The 25,581-nt window shown below is 35.4% G+C and overlaps 1 protein-coding gene across 15 annotated transcripts in view; it reads left to right on the top strand.

The window, feature by feature from the left end:
- Ppip5k2 (diphosphoinositol pentakisphosphate kinase 2) overlaps positions 1 to 25,581 on the top strand; it is an 84,594-nt gene that overhangs the window by 5,448 nt on the left and 53,565 nt on the right. For 9 of the 15 annotated variants that reach the window (XM_023708375.1, XM_023708387.1, XM_004625413.2 and 6 more), the window contains exons 2-14: positions 1,365 to 1,737; positions 4,784 to 4,979; positions 7,794 to 7,884; positions 9,104 to 9,189; positions 10,381 to 10,535; positions 11,943 to 12,044; positions 12,874 to 13,035; positions 14,087 to 14,208; positions 15,449 to 15,550; positions 16,704 to 16,790; positions 17,609 to 17,684; positions 17,773 to 17,882; positions 24,625 to 24,710. In XM_023708375.1, coding sequence (XP_023564143.1) covers positions 1,624 to 1,737; positions 4,784 to 4,979; positions 7,794 to 7,884; positions 9,104 to 9,189; positions 10,381 to 10,535; positions 11,943 to 12,044; positions 12,874 to 13,035; positions 14,087 to 14,208; positions 15,449 to 15,550; positions 16,704 to 16,790; positions 17,609 to 17,684; positions 17,773 to 17,882; positions 24,625 to 24,710 — 1,489 coding nt within the window. In that variant the 5' untranslated portion in view covers positions 1,365 to 1,623. Of the gene's footprint in view, positions 1 to 1,364; positions 1,738 to 4,783; positions 4,980 to 7,793; positions 7,885 to 9,103; positions 9,196 to 10,380; positions 10,536 to 11,942; positions 12,045 to 12,873; positions 13,036 to 14,086; positions 14,209 to 15,448; positions 15,551 to 16,703; positions 16,791 to 17,608; positions 17,685 to 17,772; positions 17,883 to 24,624; positions 24,711 to 25,581 lie in introns of all 15 variants that reach the window. The other 6 variants (XM_023708373.1, XM_023708378.1, XM_023708376.1 and 3 more) reach the window with 1 other exon arrangement.

Here is a 25,581-nt window from a genome sequence, read left to right as displayed (position 1 = left end):
GTGGTGCTGGAGGATCGAACCGCGGTCCCTGTGCTTTGCCAAGCTTGTTCCAAGTAGGTGCTTTAGACCACTGAGCCATCTCTCCAGCCCCCACATTTCTGCTTTTTGATTTTATGTTTCTTTCATGCAATGCTCTGATAACCCTTAGCTGACTTCCTAACTGAATTTATATTCCTACTTAAATGTCTTATTAGCAAGGACTTCCTGACATACATTTATTTGTTGATTTGTCTGTTGCCTTTCTTCAAGTGAATGAAAAAGACATGATTGCGGATCTCAGCTTATACTCAATGAATATATAGATGTGTACCTGAAGCACATTAAGGAATAAACTGATTTTGAGTTAAGTGAAAAAAGAGGACATATCATTCATTCATACTTAGGGGAAAAAATCTATGGGCTGCACACTTTGTACTCCATAGGTTGTAGGCAAGGTTAATTTCTACTCACACATATGAAATTTGCTTAAAAATTTTTAACCTTTACAAGTTTTAAGAGCTATTTTTGGAATGAAATCTTTTCGCTCTAGTCATTTGTTATTATTATTGTTGACCTAAGACCAGGATGGATTTACATTCCCTAAAAAATTACTTACATTTTTTGGTACTAGGTATGGAACCCAGGGCCCTTGCACCGAGGAACATTCCTAGAGTGTTTTACAAGTTTTTGGACTGAAGCAGTTTAAGTCATTGAGTAACCAAGGCTCGGCTTGAACTTGTGGTTCTCCTGCCTCAGACCTCTAGAATGCTTGGATTACAAGTGCACAGTACCATACCTGGCAAAGACTGTTTTCAAACTGAGTTCATATAATTTCACATAATGTTCAATTGTGAGTGGTTTAGGGTCCACGTTTTCAGTATTTTAATCTGCATATTTCCTTCAAATACTTCTGTTGGCGGAACTGGACATTGAACTCAGGCCCTGGCACTTGCCAGGGAAGCGCTTATTCCACTGAGCCATCTCCCCGGCCCCTCAAATACTTCTGAAATATGTGCTGATGGACATATTTCATTTATCTAACAAATTGAGAAGATTCAAATTTTTAAAAAATTGCATTAATATTTAAATATTAATGTAATTTTTATGTATTAAAATAGTAAGGTAATTTTTTAAAAATTTGAATCTTCTCAATTTGTTAGATACTTTTGAACTTGAAGAACTTAGTATAGATTCTTTTATTTTGTATCTTGTCAAATTTCTGATGCATTTAGCTAAATATTTTCATGTTTGTTGATTTGTGAAATACATTTCCGTTTTGATGGTATTTGTAAAGTTCTATGTGCTGATTTTATGTGTCCCTTAAAATTGTTTGTACATGTATATTTTTGAAGTACATTCTCAATTAATTTTTTACTGCATTTCAGGTAAACAATAGCTGTATCACCTCAGGGAAGCGGTAGCCTTGCTGTACTTTACACACATCAACAATGAAGCGCTGACGTCTGAGAACAAAGCTTTTGCCACCGAACTGTCATCACAGATCCAGTCATCGTGTAAGCAGAAAGGAAATACAGCAGACACGCGTGCTAACTAGCAGATGAGAATCCTGGCTTTGGGTGCTATTTATGGAGACGCGCTTTTAACGTAGATCATTAAATTTCGTCTATACCCAATGAAACAAGAATGAGTGAAGCCCCCAGATTCTTTGTTGGACCTGAAGATACAGAAATAAATCCCGGAAGTTATCGACATTTCTTCCACCATGCAGACGAAGAAGAAGAGGAGGAGGATGAATCTGTAAGTTGTTTGGTGGGAGACAGTGCAGGGTAGGAGATTTTTTACTGATTCCTGCTAATATGAATTGATACTATGCTTTTAAGTCAATACTTTTTTTCATTTACAAATTTGTTAGAAATGTTTTATACTGAAAAAATATATTTTATTTTATGCGTTGTGTTGTATTACGGTAAATGTTTAAAGGTGAGATTTCTAAGTGTGTAATGATGCCTACTGTTAGTTTCTTTCAGTGATGTACATCGTGTAACTCAAGTGTTTCATATAGTAGTAGCCAAGAGAAACAGAAATTGAAGCTGTTAAAAAGCTTTCTTTTATGTGAAATATATAACAAATACATCAAGATAACAAACAACAGTTAGAGAAAGGAACTACTGAAATAAGTTCATCAGATTTAGTGTCAGTGAAAGTGCTAGTTGCGCCAGACACGCAGCTGTAAACAGTTCAGAAGTCTACAAAATGAGTGGCTGGAAGGAGAGGCTATCACAAGTTGTCTGTGTGTGTGTCTGTGTGTGTGACTGTGCTGTGCTTTTCCTGACATATTAGAATGTTCCAGCCGTCGTGGATCTTAGGAGTGACACCCATGTGTTATGTTCATTTTGCTGCAGTCATTTTTCTCATTCATTGTTCTCTTTGCACAATGCAAATGGCTTTATTCTGAGGCCTGATTTAAAGTGCAGACTTAACAGTGTTTGTTTCTTGTATTTTACATTGGAATGACATTTTTATTTTGAAGGAAAAGCCTATTACAATTGGTGAAAGTAGTAAAAAACAAACCAAAAGTAGCTATTAGTTAACTTCTAACTTTTTTCTTAGAATAATATTATTTACAATGGAGATAGATAGATAGAAATAAATTGGATTGTCACTATTTTAAAAACTTCAATACAGGAGGCTTCAAGGGTAAGCACCCGGTACCCCTAAACATAATGATTTTTAAGCTCTTCTCTTATGTTCAAAACATTTCTTCTTCTGAAGTATGTGGAAGTCTAGTAAGTAAAACAGAAAAAAAAAATTAAAAAAAAGCAGGGTTTCTTCCGCTCACTCAGACTACAAAGCACTGCTGACGCCTCTCCTGGCCTTATTTGTGACCAACTGAGATTGAGCTCAGAAGACAGAAATACTGTAGTCCAATGCTTCCTCTAGTGTTCTTTTGAGCATGTCAGTCCTGCTGCTAGGGCAAGTGCAGTCCCCTTACAAGTAAGGGCTGTTCTCTCTCTCCGATCTCCCCCTAGTTCTCTCCTTTCAAGCCTTTATGTTTTAGTAACAGCAGAATTTTTATTTGAATGTATTTATTCCATGCTGTGCTACACAGTTTTGCTTCTGTGTGCTTGCATACCTTTTCTGGTATGCCTTTATTTTGGAGTAGCTGGTGAATTATGTTTTAATCTTAAAAACCATGCTCAGATTTCATGTCTTTCACTCTTTCCATTCTTTTTGCTCTTTTCTTCCTGAGAAATTTGATCACTTCTTCCTTAATACTATGTCAGTACCTTGCCATGTGTACACTATCCCATTGTATAGTGTGTTACATTATTACTGTAGTCCCTGTTACACTCAAAGTTCTTTGATAGCAGCTACTTTTGTATATGTAATCTCCAGCATTTAGAATATTGGTTACAAGCTGAACTTGCATCAATGATTCACTTTCAAAGAGTTTTATTTGTTTCATTTGACCCAGAACTTCATAAAATAATTTATTCCAGATTGTTCTCCTGTTATAATTTCAAAGTGAACTTCTATTTTGTTAGACATTAAATTTCACACAATGACTCGTTTGTTTTAAAAATTATTTTTTGCTTTTAAGTTTTTACCTAATAAGAAAATTCTGTTGTATCTTATAATATAGATTTTTTATTCATATTTTTAATGTGAATGTTTTCTATTCATTTTAGTCATGAACAGATATCATTGCATAGGTCTGTAATAGAATAACAGAATATATTAGTTTTCTTTTCGTGAAATGTTTTGTGCTGGGAAAATGACTTAAGGAGTATTATAATAAGCTAAATCAAGATTTTCTGATCAGGAATAAATTAAATAAGGCAGTGCTGAAGTAGATGAGCAGAGGAGGTAAAGGCCGCAGATCTCAGGAAGGTTACGATTTATAATCGTCTCATACTGATCTGCAAGGCTCTATTGCCTGAGTTAGAAGAAATAGTATAGAAATGCAGTTCTAAGCATGAAGAAGAATGAGTTCATTCCAGTGCTGTCCAATTTTATTCTTGGATAAAATTAAAATCTCAGAGAAAGTCTAATACACTTTCAAGCCTAGATTATAATGTCATATGAAATATATAAAATCACGTAAAAGAGAGAAAATGACAAACAGTACCACATTATATAGCTGGTAAATCTCTAAACACCTGAATCTAAGATCTCAAAATGAATAATTTTTTAATTATTCTTGAGTAATTTTATAAATCCATGGGGTACTGATTGTTACTGTTTCTATGTTCTGCCTTCTTAGTTTAGACTGGTTCAGGACCTTTGAGCCATAAGTAGCAAAAGTGATTATGAAGATTAGAGTATCAAAGAATCTTGATAGCTTCGGCAGTGTTTCTTTTTCTAAAATTTCCATTGAATTTGTCATTTGTGACCAAATGGTATTGAGCTCAGAAGACAAAAATACTGTACTCAAATGCTTCATAGCTTTGTAGTTGGAACTACAGCTTCGTAGAGGCAGGAAATGTCTTTCTGTCATTTCTGTGACCTTTCTCTGGGGTTGGGGGCAGCCTGGCCCTCAGGTGGTGTGTGAATGCTGGTGGCAGTTAAAGAGGAGCGTCTTAAGTTTGGTTGGAAAATTGTAGCAAGGTTCTAAAAGTGGGTTTCTGCAGTTTGTCCCCACTTTTGTAGGAAGTTTATTTTGTTTAAAAGTTTTTTATTATAGTTTTTAATCATACAAATTTTTGAAATGCTTTTGTTCGTCAATGTGTCACTTTATTGGTTTATCACATGCCTCGCCTACTTCTGAAATGGTGTTAGGGCAACTGTATTTTGGAGTTCATATTAAGTTAACCTGATTTTTTTAATTTTGTTTCTGTTTTAGCCTCCAGAAAGGCAGATTATAGTTGGAATATGTTCCATGGCAAAGAAATCCAAATCCAAGCCAATGAAGGAAATTCTGGAACGGATCTCCTTATTTAAATATATCACAGTAGTAGTGTTTGAAGAGGAGGTTATATTGAATGAACCAGTGGAAAATTGGCCCTTATGTGATTGTCTTATTTCTTTCCATTCTAAAGGTATTAAAGAAAGAGATCTCTTTCATCTTTTTTGATTAAAAATTATAACATAATTATAGCACATTGGATAAAACAAAAATAAAATGAACCTACTATTGTAGATAAGTGATATTAATATTTTGATAATACTTCTCTCCAGTTTTCTTCAGTATTATTTTTAAATTTAGTGTCATGGTGTATGTGTAAGTATGTAACTTTTTTGTTTTATCAGGAGGGATTTTTTTTTCCTCTGTCATTCTTCAATAACCTCATTTTTAATGTAGTTTAGTATATAATTGGGTAAGTTTATGACAACATATTTAATATCTGAACATTTAGACAATTTTCAGTTTTCATTACTAAAACTAAGGTTGTAATCAGCTCTTTGAATGTATAACTTTTTGCATTTGCATTTTATGGGATAAATTCTTGAATTGTTACGTATTTAAGGCCTATGTTTTCACCATATAGAAAACAATCTTTAAAAAAACCTGATCTTATCATTCTTATTATATCTGTATTTATAGTTTATTTATTAAGAACTTAACATTTAAAATTTTAGATCTTGCTAGCCTTTAATAATTGAAATATCAGTTAAGCTTATGTATTACTTAATAGTAAAATGCATTAATCAGAATTATTGCTAAGTGTATATCTGAAAACTTACAAGCCAAAAATCTGTGAATTAAGTGAATTTCCCACTAGGAACCCTAATTTTCCACTGTAAACTATTGACATGTCATTTCATCACCCTTGTTACTGTCTGTACTCTGAGCTGCTACAGAGCCCCACTTGAACAAGGAAGAAGAGGAGGCATGTGTGAGACTTTGTGCCTCTGGAGTGTGAATTAAATTTCATTATTAAATGGAATCAGAGCTCTGATCTTTGCTGACCAACACCCCTTATTCCAGATCACTTAAAACATGCCAATATTGAGGCTAAGGTGTTTTTCCTCTCGCAGTCATATGATTCTTTCTGTAAAAACTGTTCGGCTGTAAAAGCTGGGTGTTACCTCCAAGGATCCCATATACATATACAGTTTCTTGGTAAGGGCCATGTTCCTCTCTGACAGCAATCAAAGCAGAGAACTAACAAAATAAAGCTCTTTTCTATTTGCTAAATTCTGTTAGGACCCTTGAAGCCAGAGACATTGAGATACCTTTGCAAGAGAGAACTTCTGAGAGTCTTCATAGAACCTTGAGGGATATGTAATTTGTGGCTGATGGTGTTGTGTTGTGTTGTTTGTTTGTTTGTTTTTGTGGTACCAGGAGATTGAACTCAGGACCTTGCACTTGCCAGGCAGATACTTAATTCTACTGAGCTATCTCCCTGGCCCTACTTGTGGCTGATTTTTAGCATAGAGTATCTGCTGAAATTTTAAAAACAAAGTTATTTAGGAATAAATCTTGTTTAATTGAATGTAGCTTTTTGGGTTTTGGCTTTGAATTTTAGTATGTGTTTTGCTTTCTCTTTGATATTCTTCTAATATTGCAAAAATTTGGTGTCTTCACTAATAATTCACTTAGTATGCATTAAATTCTAAAGTTGTACTAGCTTGCTGTGTTTATGCTTTCCCATAGAAAAGATACTCATTAAAATATTGCCACTTAAGGAATAACAGGTAGCATTTATTGAGCCCTTTCTATACCAGGTATTGTACAAGCATAATTTTTATTTAGTTTCTTAAAAATCCTTCTTGGTGAGACTAATAGGCACATTTATAGTTGAGATATATAGTTGCTAATTTATACTGAAGTTTAGAGATGCTAAGTTAAGTTTGCCCAAGGTTACATTCATAGCTAATGAAAGATGAAGCCAGGTTGTGAAGGAGTTTATACTCTCAGATATGCCGGGCTGGTTGCAAACTCCTAGGCTCACGCAGTCTTCCTGCCTCAGCACCCTGAGGGATAGGAGTATAGGTATGGGGCAACCCTGCTTGGGTCTGCTCCCTTTTTTAATGTTGTATATTGATGGATACTACTGGAGATTGTCACAGTAAATATCAAGAGTTAAATATGAACATTAAGGTTCTTAGCAGATTATGGTGGCAGACCCTTGCTGTCCCTGCGTTCTGTAAGGAGGAGTTAGGAGGATTCTAGATTCAAGCCCCACTTAGGTACTTTGGAGACTTAGAGAGATCCTGTTTCAGAATGGAAAAGAACACTGAGATGTCACTCCATGCAGAGATCAATGCATCAGTTCCTTATGTCTTTATGCCTCTTCTTACCATAGCTGCCATTTAATATGTTTGCGTTGTAACTAAATGTTTTATGAGAGTAGCAAGTTTAAGAAATTAGTTTTGTTGTCAAACAGCAACTTAGCAACAGCACAAATAGACTCATTTATTTCAAACTTTGAGCATACGTGCTGCGTGTGAGTTCATTTTTGCATTTGCTAGTTTGAAAGGTACATAAGTTGAGTATCTACTCATTTCTATGTATAGACATGGAAATATCAAATGAGAAACTTGCACATGCAGTGTATTCTAAAAAATCATTAGGTAATTGTGATGCACTTCTGCTCTTCATCTGTAGAGTTTCCTTTGTATATAAGGTTGTCACATGACTTTGAATACTCATCATCAGTAACATTCAAGGCTCTAATTTGGTTATATAACCACTTGCTTGGTTTGCCTTATGTGTGACATTAACTAGCAAAAAGTGAGATTTAATAGTATAAATTAAATCAGAGTCTATATTTTCTATGCATTTTATAGAAGGCAGTATGTATGAAATTGTTCTTTTATGGGCAATGGCATCAATTGAAGTTGATAAAATTATAGATGTCAGTTTATCTTGAGATGGGACAGAATATGTTAATAATATGTGTTCTTAGGATTTCCACTGGACAAAGCAGTTGCCTATGCAAAACTCAGGAATCCATTTGTAATCAATGACTTGAATATGCAGTATCTCATACAAGATAGGTGAGTGATCCAGTTGGCTAAATTAAGGGAAAGAAAATTACCATTTATTTAGTATTTAATACTGTATACACTGGCAGTCATCAGATATTTTCACAGATATTAATTCATTGAATTCTTAAAATAATGTTCAGTAATAGACATAGATTAACTAATTTTAGTGTTAAGAAAAGTTAACAATCAGGAAAGTAAACTAATGTGCCCAAAGTGACAAGTAGTATTGAGGTAACTAGACAAGTACTTAAACTGTTTGTTTAATTTCCGAAGCCAAATAAACCCTAGAAAATTTTTCTATAATGTGATTATTATTAACGGTAAAGTATACTTATTTTAAAAATATTATATATTTTAGCATTCACTCAACAAACCAAAAGAATACATTTCTAAAAGAACTTATAAAATATGAATATATTTATGTATTTTATTAAGTTGATGTTTCACTTTTAGCTACCAGAATTTTATAATTATGAGATTTATATATGAAAATATTTTATGAAGTAGAAGACCCCTATAGTTTTGGTTTTCTATTTTTTTTTCTGTTCTCTCAGATAGTCGCATTACTGTCTAAACATTTAAAACATTTTCTTAGGTTTATGCAAGTACATGTTTATCTATAATATAGCTATATATATACATATATAAATCCATGTTCTACACACTTTAATAAATTAAATAGTTGTACCAAAATTTTTTTTAAAAAGCAGTACATATATAAAGTCATATTTCATAAACCAGAAAAACCATTCTCTTAGCATTCTGTGTGTGTTTCTCCATGGCATTAAGTATTATTTGAGCATAATAATTTTCTGTTTGTTTGTTTGGATGGTACCAGGGATTGAACTCAGGTACTTGCACTTGCCAAGCAAGCACTTATTCTACTGAGCTAACTCCCTGGCTCCTGATTGAGCATAACAATTTTAATAGATTATAGTGGGTTCTATCAGTTTTAACCATTTCTTTTTAACATTTCCATTCTTGTTTTAAAATTACTATTTTAATATGCTACAAAAAAGTATTTGATTTCTGCTCTCATTGCTGAACACTTCCTTATGAAATGTTTTTGGCATTTGAAATGGTACTTTTTGTTTTAAAGTCTCAGTGACATTGAGAGTAGTAGGTAATAATAGATCAATAATAGAACAGTCGTATAATTTAAAAGTGCAATAATATATTCGTGTGAAATAGAGCATGAAGACAATAGAATCTTTTTCTTTTTCCTTAGGAGAGAAGTGTATAGTATTCTTCAAGCTGAAGGTATCTTACTCCCTCGTTATGCAATTCTGAACCGTGATCCAAATAACCCGAAAGGTAAAAGTAAGAGATTTTAAACAAGTTACCTTTCCCCGCTTGACTTACTTTTGGCCCCATCTCTGCAATAATTAAGTAGAAGACATTTAAAGAATTTTTAGTATTTCACTTAATATTTTTCTTAATGGCTAAACCAGCAAGCATTATATTCCATTAAAATATGACATTGTGAGATAAAAGTTAACTATTAATTTAGGACTTTTTGTCTTGTTTTTCTTTTTCTTTTTTTTTAAGTAAGGGTCTACAGGGTCTCACTGCGTAGATCAGACTCATAGTGATCCACTTGTGTTCAGCCTCCCAAAGAGCTGGGATTGCAGGCGCATGCCTCCATGTCACCCTCTCAGTGGGGATTGAACTCCTAGCCCCCGCGTCTGCCTAGGCAGGTTTTTTAATCCACTGAGCTATTTGGCCGGCCCTTGTCTTACTTTTCTTTAGTCTCCATTTGACATACCTTCTAGAATCACAAAAGATAGTGTTCACACTGCCTGGCTAGCAGATTTGTGTGGATTAGGAAGGAACAAGTGACTGCTCTGTGATAAGCTATGATACCAGGATTAAATATCTGATAACTAGAAATAATTTCAAAATAGTAGTACTAATATACGAAAGCTCCTGTTACTGTTTTTCTTCTGTTTATCTGAAAAATAGTGAGTAAGCTCTCCATGGGGGCAAGACATAGAAGATAAAGACGGAGCAGGAAGTTGCCTGCTGGAGTGCTTTCATCCATTGCAAAAGCCCTGATTGCCAGTGCGCATGTGCAAGGAGAAACATTCAGCTGGCGATGATTACTGCACCGTGATCTTAGTCTTTGCAGGACTGAAAAAAAGATTTTAACCCCAGATGCAAATCAGAATCACAAGGGAGGTTTTAGAAATGTCTATGCTAAACTCCCCAGCCCCCAATGTTGTGCTCCAGTAAATTTCCAAAAGCTTCAGAGGTGGGTGATTATAACGTACGGCCAGCTTAGACTCTTGGTGTAAAAAAAGGAATTTTTTTCTCTCCTGAAGGTTATTATAAGGTAAATTCACTTTTGCTAGGAAGCATAAAAAGAATTTTGCTGGAAAGCAGAATAAATTGTGTATGTATATATATATATATATATATATTTTTTTTTTTTTTTTTTCTCCTTCAGAAAAATGTAATTTAGGTCATTACTTTGGTATGCAATTTTTCTTGCTGTTTGATTTGTAGAATGTAATTTGATTGAAGGGGAAGATCACGTGGAAGTAAATGGGGAAGTTTTTCAAAAACCATTTGTAGAAAAGCCAGTCAGCGCGGAAGACCACAATGTTTACATTTATTATCCAACTTCTGCCGGAGGTGGCAGTCAGAGACTCTTTAGAAAGGTGAACTTCTGTAATTTTGTATTTTGTTCTTCGTTGTATACATTTTACTTAAAAAATAAATTTTATAGAAAGCAATTAAGTCTTTGATAAAACTCTGATTAAATGTTAAACTTTTAGAAATGCTTTATTTAGAGGTAAATTCATAAAATTGATGTTGTACTGTGTTAGAAAAGCAAGGTATTGTGATGATTATTCAATTTTACTATGCAAAATTTCTGCCTACAGAATACCAAGAAAATTACATGATTTTTCATTTTAACTTTCCTTCATGTTTCTGTAAAATTTGAAATTGAGTTAATAAGCAGTCTTTAAAAAAGTCCTAGAAAAATAAAAAGAGTTCATAAGAAAAGTAAAAATCAATACTAATAACTTTTACTTACAGGAATGTATGTTTAATGTGAATTAAATCTGAAATGTAATGAATATTATTTTTGATTGGCAAAGATAAAGAATCTGTTGAAGTACTTGGGAAATACATGTAATCTCCTAAAATTATTGGTAGAAATTCAGCCTCGTAGCAATATAATTTATCAATGCATGAGAATTAAAAGTGTATCTATGTAATCATGGAAAATGGTGGGTGGAAAAGAGAGGAGGAATAAAAAAAAATTTAAATGTGTTATATACCTCTTCCCTAAGAAGAATGTGAGTGTCCTGTATTGTAGACATGTACTGATAAAATAAAATTTTTTTAAAAAGTGATATACCATGTTAATATCCATTCTAGTTACAAATACCAGAGCCTCACGATGCCAAGTACAGATAAGAAGGTAGAATAGCTGACATTCTTACATATTGCTAGGGAGACTAAATTGCTAAAATAGTTTCTAAAAAATTTCAGCAGTATTTTTGAAAGCTGAACATGGCGCCATCTAATGATTCCTTAGAAACACAGTTGTGCCCATGTGTATAGTGACGTCTAAAACAATGTTTAAAGTAACACTGTTTAATAACCAAAGCTTGGAAAACAACCTGAATAGACATTGCTAGGACAGTGAATGCTTTCTTGTGTATTTACACAGTAAAAAAATGCTGTACTAGTAAACATGAACATGTTCTATTGTGGCTGAATACTAGAAACAATGCTCATTGTATTTTTGGGGGGGTGTAAGGGGTACCGGGACTTGAACTCATGACCTGAAGCTTGCCAGGCAGGCTCTGTGCCGCTAAGCTATATTCCCAGCCCACGTTGTATTTTTGTCCCCTTTAACTTTTGTATAATTTACCAAGATGGCACACAATAATATAGTACCAAATACATAATAAACATTGTTAAATGTGAATTAATCAATTCTTTGAAAATTTCTAAGGTGGAAAAGATGGTAAATAAGAGTTGTTAAAAATATATATTATTAAAATGAAGAAAATAATTTGGTTTTTATTTTGATGAACTTTTTTTATTTTCAGATTGGCAGTAGAAGTAGTGTGTATTCCCCAGAAAGCAATGTACGAAAAACAGGGTCATACATATATGAAGAGTTTATGCCCACAGATGGTACTGACGTTAAGGTAGGATTGAAAGCACGTTTTAATGTCGTATATATAGGGGTACTGATGTTATACTAGAGCAGATTCAAGTATAGATACTCCTAACTTACAAATTGGAGTCACAAAATGATGATAAACTCTTTGCAAGTTGAAAATGCCATAAATTCTAAAAGCGTTTACTACACTTAGCGTGGTGAGAACAGTGGCCCAGTGACGCAGTGTACCGTGCAACATTATTATGCCCACCATCGCGAGGCTGCCCGGAAGCTAGAACTCACCGCCGCTGCCGTGCATGGTGAGAGTGTGTCAGACCACACGCGTATTACTGGCTCCAGAAAACACCAAAATGCACAATATGATTTCTGAATGTGTATTGTCTTTGCACCACCATAAATCAAGTAGGAAAAAAATGCAAGTCAAACTGTAAATTTTAAGTTTGGATTTTGAGCTTACCAGTAATCTCAGAAAAAGAATCCTGTAGCTACTTCTAACTTTTGTTCTGGGTCTTTTTGATTAGAGGTCCTTAATCTGTTTCCTTCCATGAGCACGTTTGACAAGTGGAAGTTTATGGACCCTTTTAAAAAATAGTATTCCTGAACGCTTAAAGCAAAATACACGGGAAAGTAGCTGTGGTGGGACACACCTGTCTTCTGGGAGACAGGGAAGGAGGATTGCAACATTGAGTCCAGCCTGGTGTCCCTAAAGAAGGACAGAGACCTTGTTTCAGAGTTGGAAGAAAAAAAGAAAGAAAGAAAGAAAGAAAGCTGAACTGTTTTTGTTGATTTTTTTTTTCTTGGAATTGATTGTTTTTGGTTTTATGTTTGCATTGTGTGTTTACCATTCACGGAAGGTTTATACAGTGGGTCCGGATTATGCCCATGCAGAAGCTCGAAAGTCTCCAGCGCTGGATGGCAAGGTAGAGCGAGACAGTGAAGGGAAAGAAGTAAGATACCCTGTTATTCTCAATGCACGAGAGAAATTAATCGCTTGGAAAGTGTGCCTTGCTTTTAAGGTAAGGTGTGCTATAAGCCATTTGGCTTTTTATTTATTTATTTGTTTTGTATCAAGGATCAAACTCAGGACCTTGCACTTGACAAGCAGGTACTTGTGTGCTACTAAGCTGTATTCCTGGCTCTATGTGGCTCTTATAAAAGGAATTCTAACTTACTTTTTTGAGTAAGAAATATTATTTGGACTTAAAATTAGAGAAGTAAGCTGAGAACATATTAGTACATCTGAACCATTCGTATATGTCTCAATGTGTTCTTACCGTGCTAATATAGTGTAGTATTATAGTACCAATATAGTCTTCCTATATTATATGGAAGGAAATTTTATTCATTTATTCAGAAATTTAAATCACACAGACTAACTCTGATAACCATTGCTTAGGGCATGGATTAGCCTATTCTTAAAAACCAGTTGTACTATTTATATGGAATGTTAACCCACGAATAAGCTTTAGTAGATTTTTATAAATTATGTGACATGCTAAGATCCTAAAATTTTGTCTTAAAACTACCTTGTACTAATGCATGATGACTTCAATATAAAATGTAGAATGTAAGAAAACTCTTGCAACTTGAACAGGAAATTTATACCTTTCAGTGATTTTCTTCTTTTAAGTAAATCAAAATTTCCAGTGTTCACTCATAGATTTTGCAGGTGTTAAAATATGTACAGGGCTAATTGAATACTTCCTCTAGAACGTTTCCTTTTGGGGAGGGATAAAGATGACTTAATTTCTACTAGTATAAAATGTATTCATTCAAATTCTTTCATTTTTAAATTTAAATGTTCGTGAAAGATTTTTAATATAACATGTCCTTATTGTGCATTTCTAGTTCTTTGTGCGTGGCTATTTTCTGATGAGAAGCTTAAATAATTGTGCAGGATACATAATGTATCCTCAGTATTGTAGTTGCTAATAAGTAATTTATTTCATTTCTTACCATGAAGTATAACAACATGTTTTTTGGCATTTATAGAGACTTGTTCTAATAAGATTAGAAAACTGAATTATATTAATTTAAACGTTAAAGTTTACAACTTGTTTTAAATAGCAAACAGTTTGTGGCTTTGATTTATTACGGGCCAATGGACAGTCCTATGTCTGTGATGTCAATGGCTTCAGTTTTGTGAAAAATTCCATGAAGTATTATGATGATTGTGCAAAAATACTTGGGTAAGTATTTATTAATTTTTCTTTTCCTTACCTTGCATACTAGTTATTCAGAAGCCAAATAATTGTTAATATTAGATGAATACGTTTATTTTTAACCATTGTAGATTGATGTTCTCAAAGACTGCCAGGTGCTAAATTATATTTACAGTTATCAAAGATAGATTAATTTGTAATTTATAATCACTATAAAGGCCTTAAGATGTTAATTTTATAGATTTAGAAATGATTAATCAAAACATTCCTCAAGCTTTTGCTATGTAAAAATCATTGAAAGATTTCATTGTCCTGTTTGCTTATTCAAAATTTAAAATATATAAGATAACCTAGTGAAATAGAGATATTTGAAATTCAAGATTTTGTTTTTCATTTTTAATTTCTTTCTACAACAGTACTGGATGTTATTTCAAGATATTCTCACAAAATTATCAAATGAATATAAAAAATTACTGCATATAGAAATAATCACTTTTGTATTCACTGACCTGTTTCCTTAATACCTTGTTTGAAAAGACTAGCAAGGTAAAAACTTCTTTGAATTTCAAAGTATAAGGGGCCAGAAAGACAGCTTAGTAGAATAAGCACCTGCCTGGCGAGTACGAGGTCCTGAGTTCAATCCCCAGTACCGCAAATAAATTAATTAATTAATTTCAAAGTACATGTGACAAAGCCACAGAGAACTTAGTGCTTTGAAATGTTTAATAATGGGAGCTGGCTTTTATAACATGTTTGAAAGGTTTGTGAACTTATCCTTGAAATGAAATTGGAAGTAGTTCACTAAATTTTAGCATAGAGAATATCAAAACTCATGTAATTATCCAAGCATGATCTGCTATTAGTATAGTACTCATTTGTTTAAAATAGGTATAATGTTTAGAATGGCATTACATAGGCTCAGTGCATAACGCAAAAAGTAATATCAACATTCACACACGAATGTCTTGAATTCTAGAACGTATGTAATTAGAAATTATCTAATTATAGTGATTTATTTAATTCCAATATTGATTTTAAAACTGAAACACATAGTAAAACTGAAGTCTGTGGTATTTCCTCAGTGTTCTTACGCACCGGTTTCAAAGTTATAAACTTTTTCTTGATCAGGATTGATTCTTTGGATTGATTCTTTCTGTTAATTTTTATGTATTAGTCTGCCTTCTGAGTCCTTATTATTCTGTCCCAATTTTATCTTTAACTGAACTCATTTGTGGAGTTTGTTTGGCTTTGTGCTTCTGTCCTGCAGAAACATTGTGATGCGAGAACTGGCCCCCCAGTTCCATATCCCCTGGTCAATACCCTTAGAGGCAGAGGATATTCCGATTGTACCAACTACATCGGGAACTATGTGAGTTTGAATTCTTTTCATGTCGAAATTCTTGAGTTTTTTGATCAGTGATATTCCAAGAAAAAATAAATTTTGGATGGTCATAGGGACTATGTGGTATATATTTTTATATAACTCAGTCTTACTATGGGAGAGTAGATTATATGGTTTTTACAAAGGTCTCCTAGATTAAAAGTCTGATTTTTTTTTACAAATGAAATCCTGGAACATCCTTGAAAAATTAAAGAACTGTGTAATCAAGCCATGCCAGAAAAAGAGGTGCCAGTAGGCACATGACTTGAAGGTCCCTGTAGGCGTACAGCTTCGGCGCTTGCCACTTGTGTCTTGAGGTGAAATCATGAGACCAGGATTGCAGTGCATCTTTGCATTTTGCGAAGGAAGATCACACTTGGGCAAGTCAGATAAGTTGACTCAGTGCTTCGTATTCGCAGCTTTATATTAACATGGTAAATGTTCGTGAAAAGCCAGATTGGAGGAAAAATCATCTAATTTTGTTTTTAAGTCAGCATTTCTTAGGCTTCTTCAACACAATTTTTTTTCCAGTTAATTGTTCGTAGCATGTTGCTGGAGCCTATTCAGCAGCTCACACGTCAACAAACTCTAAGCCGTGCCTCTTACTTCTAGCATGCTGCTAAAGTAGCGTTAGCTTCCAGTAAGTTGAGTTTTATACTTGTTCTTAAGTAGACAAAATCTAGCAGATGTGTAGCTATGATAGCTGTCAGGCGGAGCTCTGGTTTTTTTTGTTTTTTGTTTTGCTTTAAGGAAGTCTCACTTGCTTCCCATCCAGTGCTGTGGGGCAGATATTCCGAGGTCAGAGTCCACGTCCTTTTATCCCAGAGAGAACTTTGGCATCTCTTGATATGAGAAAGCTCTTTGTTGTCGTTGTTTGCTTTGTTTTATTTTTAAGAGTGGAAAAAGTTATTTGTGAAAAGGCGTGGGGAGCAGGAATAGCTTCGGAGAGACAGGAGTCCCAGATTCTTACTGTCCTCTTCCTCTAGCTTTAAATTATTTTCAGGGTTTGTTCATGAAATTAAAGACTAGCATATTATAAGTACTTGAAGAAGTTGAAAGATAAAAGACTGGCTCAATATTAATCTAAATTATATAGTGTAAATCCTTGTTAGACAACTGAAAACATTTTTTTTTATTTTAGGATGGAACTTAGATGTGTCATAGCTGTCATACGTCATGGGGATAGAACACCAAAACAAAAAATGAAAATGGAAGTGAGGCACCAAAGGTGTGTTTCAAGAAAAATAGTACGATATAAATTTAAGTTCTGATGAATATTGTGCTTTTTGATTAATACATTATATAGGCAACTTACTTGCTCTATATTTGACATTAATGTTTAAATCATTGAATAAATACAAATTTATTCCAAGTACTAGTATGTGTTAGCATCTGGCAGTTATTGTGGTAATATCCACAAATACCAGTCTGACCTGAGTTTAACTTGTTGTGAAGATATTCTCTGTAATCTTGGGCTATCATTCTCTCGCCTTGGATTCTGAGAATCATTAACCTCTTGGCCCTCTAGAAGAAAATCAATAGAAAGCTAGCTAGTTCCAGTCAGTGCTTGATGGTAAAATTTGGAAACCTCAATTGTTGAATATGTGTTGACAGGTATTTCTTAATTTGTATACACTTAGTTCAGAGAATATACCACAGCACCACAAAACATTATGTTTAGTTTCTATCTTGAGAGACCTTCAAAAAAGTAATGTGGTGACTGTTGGATTGATATGGTTTAAGAAAATAGTAAACTGTGTGGTAAATGGAGAAAGCAAAAGCAGGGAATAGTGGAGTGAGATGAGGCAGGAGGATCCCTTGGGTCAGGGAGTTCCAGGCCAGCCTGGGCTGCATAGCAAGACCCTCATCTCTGGAGGAAAGAAAATAGAGCAGAAACATGGTGTAATAGAGTGAGAGAGAAAATATAATATGTGAAGTTCACAGGTTTTCAATTCTTTTGCCATCTCTCTCACTTTGTAAGTTTAACTACATAATATGAATATTAATTATTGCAAGTGACTAATAGTGCTCTTTTTTTTATATAAGATTTTTCGATCTTTTTGAGAAGTGTGATGGATATAAATCAGGGAAGTTAAAACTCAAAAAACCAAAACAACTACAGGCAAGTGTATTTGATTTCTTACTGTATTTAAAATTTTTAATGGTGAAATCACATAGAAATTCACTTCTTTATCAACTATCTTTTATAGGAAGTGCTTGATATTACTCGACAACTTCTTATGGAACTAGGCCAAAATAATGACTCTGAAATTGAGGAAAACAAGTCCAAACTTGAACAACTTAAAACTGTGTTAGAGATGTGAGTAACTTTCAAAGCTCTTAATTTTTATACTTCTCCCTTTTTAAGAAGGTATGACTTTCCACTTTATTCACTTTAATATATTTTTATTAGTACATATTAATTGTATAGACTACTGGGTTTCGATGGTGTGTTTCCGTATATACATCTCTCCCAGTTTAATCACGTCCTTCCCACTTATTCCCTTTTTTACATACTGCTCCATCCTGTATTTTCTTCCTTTTATCTAATAATAGTTTGCCTTCAACTTTCATATCATCTTATTTTATTTTTTGTATTTATTAGATTCTACTTATTAGAGAAAACATGCAAAATTATCTGTGAGTCTGACTTATTTCACTCAACATGATGATATCTAGTTCCATTTTCTTGCAAATGATATACTTTCTTTATGGCTGAAAAATATATATATTTTTTCTTTCATTGATGGGTACACATGTTAGAATGGCCATATATGTTAGATGTCATGGCTTGTGCCATAGTCAACATGAATGTGAAGGTATCCCTTTAGTATGTTAACTTTAATTTCTTTGGGTATGCACCAAGGAGTACTGTGGCTGGATCCCACGGTAGTTCTATTGTTAGTTTTTTGAGGAATCTCTGCATTGATATCCATGATGGCTGTTCTAATTTAATTATGATTATTGCAAAGGGTTCCTTTTCCCCTGCATCCTCAGTAGAATTTATCCTTCTCTCTCTCTCTCTCTCTTTTTTTTTTTTTTTTTTTTTTTTTTTTTGACAATAACTATTTTGAGCTGGAATGTCAGTGTTCTTGTGATTGGCATTTCTGTAGTGGTTGGGTATGTTAAACATGATTTCATATGTTTATTGACCATTTTGTACTTTGAAAGCTATTTGCCCATTTATTTTTTTATGTATTTCTTGGTAGTAAGTATTTTCAGGTTTCTGTACATTTTAGGTATTAATCTTCTATTGAATGAGAGCGGGTAAAGATTTTCTCCTTTTTGTATACACTGTGCAGATTTTTTCTTTTTTATTTTATGATTAAGTTTATCGCTACATTACATAGTGACAGTGATCACTTTTATTATAGGGACTTTGCATTGCACCTGTACACAACTTATCTCAAGATTTCCACCCATTCCTTTTACCTTCCTTCAATTTCTTTTTCCCTCCTTATTTACAAAAACTGTGTCTTCATTTTTCTCATTTTTTCCCTTCCTTCATTTCCTCTTCCCTCCTCCTTAGTTCCCCCTTCCTAATTGATTTTTTTTTTTCCTACTTCATAGTATCTAGTATACATTCTGGTCCTTGTTCATGCTTTTGATTACTTAGACCAGAGAAACAATGCAGTAATTACACATGTGTTTGATTTATTTCACTTAAGAGTATGATCTCAAGGTGCATCCATTTACCTAGGAAAGTCTCAAGTTTATCCTTTATGACTGAGCAGTACTCCATAGGATGAAGAAAAGCACAGCTTTATCCATTTATCAGTCTATGGATATTTGGGTTGTTTCCAAGATTTAGCTGTTACAAACTGTGCTGTTACAAACATGGATGTGCATACATCGTGTAGTGTGATGTGTTTTATTCTTTCAAAAAGACACCCAGAAGGGGAATAGCTGGGTCAAATGAAACCTCTGGTTTCAGGGTTTTTGTAGGAATCTCTGCACTGATTTCCACAGTGATTATACCAGTCTGTGCTCCCACCAAGAGTGGAAAAAGGTTCAGGATCTGTTCCATATAGAAAAATAGAACAGGGCTGAGGAGATAGCTCAGCGGCATATGTGCCTGCCTGGCAAGCACAAGGTCCTGAGTTCGATTTCCAGCACCAAAAAATAAATAAATACATAAAACCAGAACAGAACCACTAAAGAATCAAAGGCCTCGGTGTAAGAGTGATGGCAGCTCTTTTGCAGACCAAGTGCCCAAACCACAACCCCAAACCCACTTACTGATCCCCAGACGCCAACACCGCAGTTAACCTGAATGCTAGGCGGCTGGGGCAGCATGGCTTGCGTGCTGACGGTGCTCTGTGGACAAGCTGCAGCACGTGCGCCTCAGGTCCGCCCCGCCTGGCATGAGGTGTGAAGCCCTGAAGCTGCTAGAACAAAGCAGGAGCGCAGGTGAAGTCCGAGCCAGAGGCCACAACTTTCACAGGACTCCAAAAGCAGGTGTTAATAATACGAAATCAAAACATGGGGCTGTATCGAATTTAAGAACTTCTTTGAAGCAAAAAAAAAAAAAAAAGTAGGACCGTTTTCTCTAGTTCTGTGTTGTATGCTATTGGTATTTGGATTGGGATTGCATCAAGTCTCTGTAACAATTTTGGGAGTAAGGCCATTTTCAGTATGTTTGTTCTTCCCTACCCAAGAACAAGGAATATTCCATTTTCCAGTATATTCTTTGAACTCCTTTTGCAGCATGCCATAGTTTTCAGCGTAAACATCTTTTACATCCTTTGTTAGATTGTTTCCAACGTATTTTGTATTTCTCAGTGCTATTATGAATGTAGCTTAGGGGCTGGGGAGATAGCTCAGTAGGATAAGCGCTTGCCTGGCAAGCTCAAGGGCCTGAGTTAAAAAAAAAAAAAGAATGTAGCTTAAATTTTCTATATACGGCTATCCAGTTTTCGCTGAACCTCTTCTCCCTTGTGTGTATTTTGGCTCCTTTGTCAAGAATCAGATGGCGGTAGTTGTTGGCTTTGTTCTGGATCCTTGATTTTATTCCATTGGTGTACGTGTCTGGTTGGTTTATGTGTTTTGCCAGTACCATGTTATTTTGTTGTTATGGTTTTGTACTGTAATTTGACATCAGCTTTTGTGATGGCTCTGGCATTGCTCCTTTTGCTTAGGATTATTTTTGTGTTTCTGTATGAATTTTGGGATTTTTTTTAGTTCTGTGAGGAATGTCACTGGGGAACCTGTAGATTGCTTTTTGTAGCTTGGCTATTTTAACAGTATAGATTCTCTGCACCGACACGTGGAGGTGTTTTTCCTCAATGTTGGCTTGTCATACATTCCTCTATTATATGCTTATCTTGGAAAATGTGTCCCCTTTAGTTCTGAAAAATAGCTTTGGCTATAGCAACCTGGTTACTTTCTTTGATTTAAGTATATATCATTCCATGTCTTTCTGGTTTTTAGATTTTATGCAGAGAAGTCTGCAGTTATTTTGATGGGTTTCCCTTTATACCTGACTTGGTATTTCTCTCCTATTTTGTACTCTTGGTCTTTGAACTGGTACGTCGTCGGGGCATGTGTTCTGGTCATGGCCTGTGCCTGCATGCTCTTATGTTTACTAGAATGTATGAAGTTTTCTGCTGTCACTTCTCTGAATTGTTTTTCTTTGCCTTTCATCTGTACCTTGGTGCCCCCTTCCATACCAGACCTCATAGGATTATCTTTTAACTGTGTCCCGTAGTTCTTTAACTTTTGATTTATTTTTTCTTTATTGTTATTTGAGTATGATAACGAATCAACCATATGTTCCAGCCATGAAGTACTATTTTCTTTCTGATCCAGTCTTTTTTTTTTTTTTTTTAGTATTTTTTATTTCTTTGTCTGGTACAGGGTCTCGCTACACAGCTCAGATGCTCCTGTCTCAGCCTCCCCAGCGCTGGGACTGCAGGAGTGCGGGGATTCCAGGGCCAGTGCATGCTGCGGTACCAGGCATGGAATCTTGCACACGCCTTACAGGTGCTTAGCTGCTGAGCTGTCCTGCAGCCCTTGGTCCAGTCTCTTTGATGAAGTTTTCACTGAGTTTTTCATTTGACCTTTTGAGGTTTCTTTTTCAACAATTTTGTTTGCTGCTTATTCAGAATCTCTGTGTAGAATTTTCCCTTCACTTCCTGCATTGTCTTCCTCACTTATTCTAGTGTTTATTTACATCTTCTTTGAAGTCAGTGCTCATTTTAAAAGTCAGACATTGGAATTCTTTGCCCACGTCATCCGCTGTGAGATCCCTGAAGTTCCCGACAAGTTACGGATCTTTGGTGGAATCACCTTTCTGTGGTTCTTCATGCTCCTTTTGCTTCTGTATTGGGTTTTATGTACCTGTTGGAATAGATGTCCCTTCTGCTTGTACGTAAGGGTCTTCTTTTGGGTTTTTTTGGCTGCCTCCGAATGCCTTCAGGGCAGGTTTGGCTGGCTTGAGTTCTGGGGATCGAACCACAGCAGCCTGAGCCTGACTGCTTTGTTGAAGCAGCCACTTAAGTAACTCTGCTAAGGGACAGGCCCCCATAAGGGTCTTCTTAGTAATCAGTCAGCCTTCCTTTGAGGGTGCGGCCTCCAGTACCATTCAGACATGATAAACTGCCTTAGTAACAGCACAAGGTTAAATCGGAGATTAAAATACACTAAAAACCTTTCTTACTTGTTTTGTACTGGGAATTGAATTCAGAACCTTGTGCTTGCCAGACAAGCACTTGTGCCACTGAGTTACATCCCTGGCCTCTAAAAGCCATTTAAAACAATGGCTGTACCACCATTAACAATATAAAGAAGTAGCAATACTAGTATATAGGCAACCAAAAGGCTAAAAATTAATATACATTATAAGGGATAAAAATAAATAATAGTAAAAATGGAGTGGTAAGGAAAAGAAAAAATGAAAGAGAAACCAACTAAAAAATAAGATGAGAAAGAAGAAGAAAAAAGAATGAGAGGTAAAAATCCAACTAAGGGCCCAGGGAGATAGCTCAGTAGAGTAAGTGCTTGCCTGGCAAGCACAGGGTCCTGAGTTCAATCCCCAGTACCGCAAAAAAAAAAAAAAAAAAAAGAAAAGAAAAAAAATCCAACTAAAACATAAAAGGGTAAACACAATTAGATATAAATAATGGGAAAAAAATAAGCAAGCTGGAAAAATAAAAATAAATCAGAAAACAAAAATAGAGAAGAAATAAAGAAAAGATGAGAGGCCGGGAAGATAGCTCAGTAGAGTAAGTGCTTGCCTGGCGAGCACAAGGGCCTGAATTCAATCCTTGGTTCTGCAAAAAAGAAAAAAGAAAAGATGAGAAAATCAGGAAAAAAAAAATGAGTAAATCCCAAACTCCACGCTGGTATTTGGAACAGAAAAATTTCTTTCCAAGCCTGGTACTGGATTCATCAGTTTTGGGGCTGGGGTTTGAGTCCCTCTTCAGGCCTCTTGGGTATTCTCGTGCCTGCACTTCACTGTCTGGCCCTCAGTGACTGCTGAGTCTGCCCGCCTTCCCCACTGCACAGGACCATTCAAGGTGCCGCCCCCCATAGAGCGCTAGTCACTCCACAAGTGCTTTGTGTGTTTCCATTTGTGCACTGGGAGAGTGTGCTGTCCTCAATTAGCTACACAACACATGGGCTGGCAAGTGCCTTCTTGCCAAAGAAGCCTATCCATCTGTGAGGGATGTGTCAGATGTCCTAGAGAGCAAACGCTGGAGGGTGGGGGGCAATGCAAACGGCATCTGAACTCTGCTGGAGTGGTGCAGCAAGAGACCCCGAGGAACCTCCCACCCACATGGACTGAATGCCACTTGAGCTCTAGTCCACTCAGGAAACCACCTGTGAGGTGCCTGGCTCCTCACCACAGAGCTCCCATTGTGTGGACTCCTGGGAGGACCCCCACACCCTTCTCGTCTCTACTGTCTTGTGGATTTATACCTTCTGTGGGTTTGCATTTAGGTTTGCCTTGTTTGTGAGGAGTCAGGCCCAGCCCCTCTGCGGCTTTGCAGTTCCTTCCCTCTTGCCTTTCTGCTTCTCAGTGCCTTTTAGCTTTCTTGTCAGGCCCTTGTTGATTTCTTGAGCTCTTTCTCTTTCTGTCTTCAAAATATAATTTCTCTTTTCTAACTCCTTATTCTTTTGGTCAGCAGGTAGGATCCAAAGAATTCCTCTTAAGAGGAGATGGGAATCCCAACTCAGCCACTGAGTAGGTTCTTGATTTTTGTCACAGAAAAAAATTTAGGATACATCCATGAGAGATATAAAATGGCATTATTAGGCAGAATTAAAGAGTTGCCTGCTCAGAGATAATAGATTCTGTGCCTGCAAGAAAGAGGCATATTATACTATCTGGGGCTCGGGGTATATGGTGTTTGATATCCTTTAAGGGGAGTGTCTAAGATGTTTGCCTAAAAACATTCTGTGAATCTGTTCCTTTATCCCACAGTCACCTTTCTGCCCTGTACCTTGTCAGCTAAACCAACTTACGGCTTTACAGTATTTTAAAGAATTTGGGCTTTAATGTCCTGGAAGACTAGCATAAGCTTCTGAAGCATACACAAGCATAGGGCAGAGAAAAGCATAACTTGTACTATAGTCTGAGTTGCTGTTTACCTAAAAGTACAATTTTAAAATTAGACTTTTCCTTGTGTCCTTTCTACTTATTTTGTTTCTTCTGTTTCATTCCTGCTCTCAGATGCACAAGAGGTTACTTGTGTTCTCCCATCTTACCTTGGAAGCCTAATTTTCATTTTAATTGTGTTTAGTTTGATTGTGTTTTCTTAAAGTCTTACATCTTTAATTATATAAAGTACCTATTTATATCTTTACACATTTCTATACCTTTTCATCTCTTCAGAATTGTATACCTTGTAGAAAAGATTTGTATTTGTTATTTTACAGTGGATTAGAATGGCTGTCTGACACAGGTTTCCTGCATGCATTAAATAATTTAGAAAGGTAGTTACAGATGCAAAAGGCATTATTATGTGTTTTTTTTTTTTTTCCATATGGATTTAGTGTTCCTTTAGGAAGTTACATCATTAATTAATATTGTCAACTTTGTTTGCCATTTTATTTTTCAGGTATGGTCACTTTTCTGGAATAAATCGTAAGGTCCAATTGACTTACCTCCCACATGGGTGCCCTAAAACCTCTAGTGAAGAGGAAGGTACGTTACTCATAATGCTTATTTATCTTGTATATATGTGTTGACTTTCTGTGCCATGTTGATTATTTTTGGACCTCTTCTAATTAGTAATTTAAGGACTGGCATGCTGAATAAAAAAATGCATAAAATGAAACTGTTAATTGTACCAGTATCCTTTACATAAGTAAAGCATAGGTATTAGTCTTTAACCTTTAAGGAATAAATTTATTATTTTGAAAACTACCTGGAACTTCACTTTTAGTCTTTAATTTTTTTTCAGAGAGCTTATTTATTTATAACTTGTACATTAGGTTTTCCTTTTTAATAAAAAGAGGGCAGAGTACTCAGGGGAAAATTTCAGAAAGTATGAAAAAAATTTAAAGTACATGCAATTTATATCTGAAATGAATTGGTATTTTCTTCCACTCTGTAAACCTCAGTGAGCATTTAGATAGGGTTGGTGTCCTCCGAGCAGTCAGAGAAGTCCACAGATTCGTTTACCCTTTAACAGAAAGGGGCAGGGTTGCAGCAGTCCTTTCACGGAGAAACGCAGGCGGGAGATGCAGTTACATTGATGCTAAGCACACAGGTCAGTATGGTGACCGGAAACACTTGAGAGCTGGTGTTTCAGGTTTCAGGTTCCTTCGGGCTGGGATATAGATGAGCAGCACAGTGTCTGATTGGCATGCACAAGTCCCTGAGGTGGATTCCTGGTACCAAAAATAGGAAAAAGAAAAATTAGACTCGTTTAGATTTTGAAATATTTTCCTGTGTAGCATGAGATATCTCAGGGATAAGAACCACTTCTAAACACATGCATTCATAAAACTCATGTACTCATATGTGTATGTGTGCATGCATACCTATGTGTACGTGAACCTTATGTATAGCC

The sequence above is a fragment of the Octodon degus genome, unplaced genomic scaffold, assembly GCF_000260255.1.
Source record: "Octodon degus isolate 3935 unplaced genomic scaffold, OctDeg1.0 scaffold00009, whole genome shotgun sequence".
In the NCBI taxonomy this organism is placed as follows: Eukaryota; Metazoa; Chordata; class Mammalia; order Rodentia; family Octodontidae; genus Octodon; species Octodon degus.
This window is presented reverse-complemented; position numbering and strand designations above follow the sequence as displayed.